General features: G+C 34.9%; 1 protein-coding gene across 2 annotated transcripts in view; it reads right to left on the bottom strand.

Annotated features, from left to right (window-relative positions):
• Window positions 1-75: 75 nt before the first annotated feature.
• The window catches only part of unkl (unk like zinc finger), a 96,862-nt gene continuing 89,792 nt past the window's right edge, over window positions 76-7,145 (bottom strand). For both annotated transcript variants that reach the window (XM_052022275.1, XM_052022276.1), the window contains one exon: window positions 76-7,096. In XM_052022275.1, coding sequence (XP_051878235.1) covers window positions 6,941-7,096 — 156 coding nt within the window. In that variant the 3' untranslated portion in view covers window positions 76-6,940. The remainder of the gene's footprint in view (window positions 7,097-7,145) is intronic.

Raw genomic sequence — 7,145 nt, 5'->3', positions numbered from 1 at the left:
GAATTTATTTCCTCAGTTTTAAGTCTTAAGGATGAAAGTCAGCTGGGAGAAAGACAAGCAATGAATAATAGCAGGTTGAGGATCAAAAATTATTTTAATTCCCATATTGATAATAAAAATAATTCCATGAATTCTGTAAACCACTGCATAAATGCTATAGTGTAAAAATCTTAACAAGTGTTAACAATTTAAACAATGAACTAGAGTAAAATGATTATGCATTTATAAATACCTTCTATAAGAACATTCCATTCAGATCGCCATTGTTTGTGTACACTCACCTAGACCGCGTACAACAGGCTTCCATAAATTAATACACAAAATGAAAAAAATTCCCATAATATTCAATTAAGGTCTTGCTTTGACCACACAAAAAATTAATATACCAAGACAATATTTCAGTAATATTTAGACACTAGTTAAGATATGAGCTATTCCACATCAATACATAAATCACAGAGTCAGGGATATGTTACTAATGTAATACATTTTCGCCAGTAATGTCATTGAATTCTTGCACCTTATGATTTTCTTGAATGTCAAATTTCCATGAGAAGACAATGGCTAAATTAGTTTGTTGCAGATCCAAAGCAACTATTAACTGGTTTAGCTGTATGCTACCCGTGCAAAGAAGTTTTAGACTGGTCAGCCTTGTATGTCCTCTGATTTTAAAAAAATGCTTCAAGAGACATACACAATTATGATTGGGGTAAAAATCGAAGGGGCCAGTTGGGTATTTCATTTTATATGAAGTGGTGATGTGCACAGAAACCAGCACAACTACCTAGCTGCTGGATTCTTCCAACAGCCCATCATGCCTGTTGCCCTGGTCATAATATTATCCCTATTCAAAGAGCTTCCAAAATAAACAGATCTATAAATGCAGCTTGACTGCTACAGAATGGTTTACAGATTGTTCCTTATACCCTGAGAAAATAAGAATTTTTCCCTCCCATTTCATTGCTCTTCCCAGGCTGAGGAACTTGCATATAAAGGTTCTGAAAGTGTGTTCACATAGAAACTAATCCCATTAAGAAATTAAAACTTTGCAGTAAAGGTCTTAAGACTGAAATTACTTTTAATCTGTACATTTACATCAATGGCGTTATTGTCAGGTTCAAGATGAAGGTTAGTCCCAGACTCTGTCATTGGCCATCTCACCACATCTACCATCTGACAATTATGGGCTATTACATGATGAAGCCAATTTGTTTCCGTGAAAAATTCTGGCAGTAAAAAGTTGCAAACCCTAAGATTAATTATTGTCAGGTTCAAGATGAAGGTTAGTCTCAGACTATTGGTTAACTATTGTTTGCTTTTGTTGCCCATAGTGATTTTTTTTGTATGGACATTATAAACTTGATTAGATATAACAACTTAACTCATCCTACAAACTCTGCAGAAAATAGTTGTTACTGCAACAGCCACAGAATGTAATACTTTCATTGACATGGCAGCAAGTTATTTCTGTACTGAAGCACATAATACAATAAATGAGCCTTAAACCACACCTACTGATGAGCGATAAAGCATATCACTCACTGGGAGGATACAAGTATATTCATGTACTGAAGTGCTGCACTTCTGCTGAGGGCCATCAGGGAAGACCATGAGCACAGCTAATGAATTCTCCTAAGGAGGCAGAGTGTGATAAGGAACTGTACCACTCTCATCTTCATTAACATGGAATTAACCAGTAGTAAAAGGTCCAGGTACAAATGAAAGAGCAGTATATAATGAATCAAATATTAGGGCAATGGCACTGGATAGGATTGGGAATTGTTAACACTAAACTAGCTGTAATTGTGGATTGTTACAATTTTTTTAAAAAAAATTACTGATGGAGACAGAATCATAGAACAAATTATGACACAGAAGTTCTTTCTGCCCATTAGGTCTGTGGTGGTTGAAAAAATGCAATCCCACCAAATCCTACCATCCAAGCACTAGGTACCTAGCTGTGCACTTCACAACTCTTGAAATATGTCAAGTTGGTGCAGAATTCTACTCTATTTTGGAACTATTGGGCACTACAGTTAACCGTTATATGGGGGATATAGTTTGTATACCAACACACATTCAGTGACTTCACATACCTGGGAAAGATTCATTTCAACCCTGTTGTACAACAAATGACAAGCTACTCACTATGGGAATTTCAGCAATTCGTTCGTTACCACACTGCATGTAACTGTACCTCCTTCCTAGTCTTGAATGACTGAATCTAAAATTCTACTCAAGTCTGTTCATTATAAAGCACACCAGACAATGTACAGATGTTTATCTTTTGAAATGTTTTTGTAATATTATTGGACATAAATTTTCCTATACAACTGGTTTCTTGGGGATGGGGGCATAGCATTCGGCATTTAATGGTTGAGTGGCTCTTAAGGCAGTTTTGGCACTGTAGGTTACTTTTTAAAATGTTCCTTGTTGACCATTTACACTTTCCTACCAGTTTGGCACCATTAATGCTAACAATTTATTCCACAGGTTATTTCTGTGCATATTTCATACTTAACATCTAGCGCAGAGTATGCAGGTAGGAGAAAACTTGCATTTAATACATACATTTCACTCTCAGTGAATGGAAGGAACTAAGGAAAATGAATCAAACACTAATTCACTGCTTTATTTAGGATATTTTGCGTTCAAGGCTTCATGTTTCTGATTAAATGCTCTGCAACTGTAACTGCATTTCCAATTTTTTTTAAAATGGGAGTTCATTGGGTTCTCGTTGTACAAAAGTCAAAATAATGCTAAGTAGTGGGGTTTTCAGAAGGGTAAGTGCTCAGCTGGTGTTGTGAGGCAGTGGTTTACACTTGGCTTTCACAGTCCCAGATCACTCAACATCTCCAAAGTATCTTATAATTTATAACTGTGACAGAAATTAAGGAGAGAAAAAAGATAAAAGAGATGAATTCTGCTTTGTTGATCCCCTGTGCTATGTAGATTTAGACAGTAAATGAGTGATCAAACTGTTCATTGCTGCAGTGATGTACAAGCTTTGGTACAACTCTGCCAAGGGTGCAAAGAACAGAAAAATGTAGGGTTAGATAGGACATCTGCAGCGGGACATACAGGATCCAACTAGAACAGTGACAGCAATCTCATGAAAATTTACAAAATCTGGATGATAATCCTAGCTTGGGCTAGGATTATGTAAGTTTTACATAACTTTAAAACATATCAATTAAGGAAATTTTAAGCAAATTGACTGGGCATTATGCATAACATTGTCATTCTGTACCAATGCTGACCTGCAAGGCTCAAGTGAAGAGGGAGAAGAGCAATAAAACTGCAAGCAAGTATTGTGCTGTACTGTTCTATATTCAATCTGGCATTTCTGTCATCTTTATAAGTCTTTGGTGTAGACCGCTAATGGGTAAGTACTTGGAGAAAACTGTTAAGAAATTGCCTTCTCAAATTTAAAGATGACTGATAATCTTTAAATTCAACATAAATTCTTAATACTGATTTATATTAACTCTTATTTTCCTGCCATACTGTTTTCTTCCAATTACTATATGCTGGCCAAATTGCTAGGTTTATGAAAAGGGAGTGAATACTTAGATGTATAGTGAATGATGCACATCAGTCAATGATGCGCATCCAGCCCACAAAGTGAAAATAAATGGTGTTTGTTTTTTCAAAGTCATTGGTTTTCTATCACAATGATGGCAGAGTACAGTACATGCAGTAATGAACGAGTTCAGTTACATAGTTCCTCATGAATGCCAACAGTAGTGCACAAGCATTAATATGTAATAGGCTTAACCATTAACATGTTTCAATACAAAAAAATCTACAAAATTCTTATAAGCAATTTAATTAAGCATTGATGCATATGGCCACTATTTCTTCTGAAAAAAAACAAATACCAAGCAAAATTTTTCTTCACAATAATCTTGAATAGATGAAAGTAAACCTCAAATTCTGGACTGCTTATGTAAAGTTGCTATTCTTCCCCCCAATACAATTTATAGCTGCAGAACTCCACACAATCCACATTCTTTTAAAGAAATGTTAGCAGTCTGTGATCAAAGAGCATTTCATGTAATAAGCTTCATTTTTATACAAAAAGTGGAATCTTTTTTCCCTTATTGAGAACACAATACAGAATTAAAATTTCTAATTTTGGTCACTGTTTCAGCAATTCTGCCTATAACGAGCTACCGTTTAGTATATACATGTCTTGTTAAAACTACAGATAATAAACTGCTATACAGAAAAGTTCTTTGGCAAAGACTACATGTGATCCAGAAGTCCATTATAACACTTCACCAAAGTGCCAAATGCTTGTTTGGTTTGTGCACACAGTTCAGCAATACCTGTCTTACGGACGTTATGGGGAGACAGAGGTTTTGGTAGGTGGGGCTATAAATGAATTTCACATGGTAAATTTATATTAGTCTAGAAGCAATTTCCACTCAGTTGCAAAATTAACATTGACAAGCATACAAAGTTTGATCAGGGAAGAAAATTCAAACCTGAATTATCCACCCAATGACATGATTAAAACAGTCTCTAAATCCACAGCGTACCAGGACACAAGTTGCTCAGTTTAATGAATACTTATAAATGCATTCAAAGGTCAATGGCAGTGTGTTTCATGCGCTATGAAGTTGGTCCTTAACCACTGCATTTAGTTCACTGTACTATACAGTGTTATAGTCATTTAGACTTTCAATCAATAATGGACCCACCCTTGAAAGAAGCAAACTTAAATACAAGTCTGAAAAGGAACATTTAAATAGGACATTAGTTCTGGCTGCTTGTGAGGTTTTGGCTTGGATAAATTGATCTAATATTTAAAATATCATGGACATTTATATAATTTAAAGACTTCTCATAAATCTATTAATTATATATAGACAAATGGGAATTTCAAAGTTGCCCTGATTACATGTTACTGTAAACACTTCAAAATTTGGTTCAACTTCTCCCTTAGTTCAGATTTCTTCTAAACCAACAAGCTGTTCTGATGCAAGGTTGGTTGTGACATCAATTTCCATGACTATAATTAGCTTCTACTCTGAACTGGACTTTTTCCATTTCATATGGTACTCCTTCAGTAAGTTGTCTCAAAGATGTTCCAATAAGGACCTGCACTTCCCTACATTTTCACACGAGGCTAAGCAATACTCAGGTCTCAAATTTTAAAATTACAGAGGTCTCAAATTTAAAATCACCATGGTCGACATGGACTTGTTGGGCTGAAGGGCCTGTATTCGTGCTGTTTTGATCTATGACTCTATGACAGAGGTCTGCACACAATTGGTTAATGACAACACTTCATGATCCTTTCACTCATGATACCAAATACACTTCACTACACCAGTTTCTTTGAACATCACTAATCAGCAGTTCAACACTTTGTTGGCAATATTATTAATGGACTTCTAATACAGAATGACAAGAAGTGAAGACAAATAATTTAAATCAACACAGTAATAGGTCAGTTTTTTCATTCTTAATTATAACTTGTACATACAATGCTGTTCAATCGAAGTGACCAATGTAAAAGAGGACAGGTCTTAGCCCCCCCAGTAATAAGTATACTCAAAAAATCAGACAGAACAAGAAGTGGTGGAAATTACAACATCCACAATCAGTATGGTTTCATCCTGAATGTTATGCACCTTACCTCTTTTCAGTTAAGAGAAAGCTGGTCTGTGGTTTCGCATTAATTATATATTTAAATATAAATGTGTGTATATATAATCAGTGCAAAGATCTCACTTCAAAGTACCTTTGCCTGTCTGACAAAAGTTGTCATTGCAATTTAGATTTAGGCAAGGCAGAAGGCACTTGGTAACAGTGGCCAGAAATTAGATAGTAATTTAAAATACTTAAAAGGCTAGGAGTTGCACCAACAAAGGAGGAAAAAAACAACTCATTAAAAACTTTCATGATGCTAGCTAAAAAATCTCCAACCACAAGCTGGTCAATGCAGCTCACTTTGGAGAAAAAAAACAAAAAAAAAGACTGGTTCGTTTTGTTATATAAAATAGCAAACTTCTCTTCAGACTATTTGTTTGCTTTATTTAGCATATGTGCCTTTATGAAATTGCTGCTGGTTATCCTCTTAAGCATTAAAAGTTTGCATTTAATTTATAAATTGAAAAATGTAAAAATCCTAGCAAGTTGCACAGTACTAATATTTATAATTGTACTTAATTAGAATAGGAAATCTAACAATGTTCACTGTACTATGATTTAACAGTAAGAATTGGAATACCAAATATCTATTAATAGGTTTCACAGTACACATACAAAGCTTTATATCATCACATGTTCTGAAAAAAAAACTACAAAGCAGCTTGAAAGCAATTTATTATATCCTCTAAATGAAAAAAAAACCCAGGTTAACAAAGTGCTTTACGGGAAATTAAACCTCTTCACATAACCTAGTCTTTTTTTTCCTTTTTAAATTTTATATGTAAAATACTAGAACATAAAAATGCTAAAGCTGCAGTGCTCTGCATGCAGTATTCATTGGAAATACACAGCAAGTCGATCCTACACTAGAACTTGTTATCTGAAGTGCCTAGAGTTTACTTCAATTTCATTTCTGAATGCATGCGGTAAGGGTCCAGTTGTAAACTCAGAAGTGATGGAAACGCAGCAACACTGTCTATAAAGCACATCGGTCAGACTAAAGCAAACTGTGCTCAAGAAAATACCAAAGAAGTTACTGTGAATAACTGGTTTACCAAGATGCATATTGCAAGTTTTCCCGGGGGAAAAAAGAAGAGCTTATATGTATTTTAAAAATTAGTAAATAAATACAGAAACAAATGCTGTATTTTGTAGGGTAGGATGTACTCACTGCGTAATTTAAAATATTTCCGACATGAGGGGGGCACTACAGCTTTGATTTGTTAGAATAGTGTAGTCGTTCTTCAAAAGGCTAGTCCCTGTACCTAGAATATATTCATCACCAGTTCATTACTTTAGTTTTACAATAGGGACATTCAATTTTGTTAGGTGCACAGTGCTCACAGAGGACATAATGCTGGCAAGGCTGGAGTAATATAGAACGGTCACGTTCCTGGCATACAATGCATTTCTTCGACTGGAGCTGATATATTACCTGTATTGAAATGAAAAATAAATTGTGATCTGAATATAGCAATTTCTTT

This window comes from Pristis pectinata, chromosome 8 (assembly GCF_009764475.1).
Source record: "Pristis pectinata isolate sPriPec2 chromosome 8, sPriPec2.1.pri, whole genome shotgun sequence".
Classification (NCBI taxonomy): domain Eukaryota; kingdom Metazoa; phylum Chordata; class Chondrichthyes; order Rhinopristiformes; family Pristidae; genus Pristis; species Pristis pectinata.
Note: the sequence above shows the minus strand (reverse complement) of the source record. Positions and strands in the feature narration are given on the sequence as shown.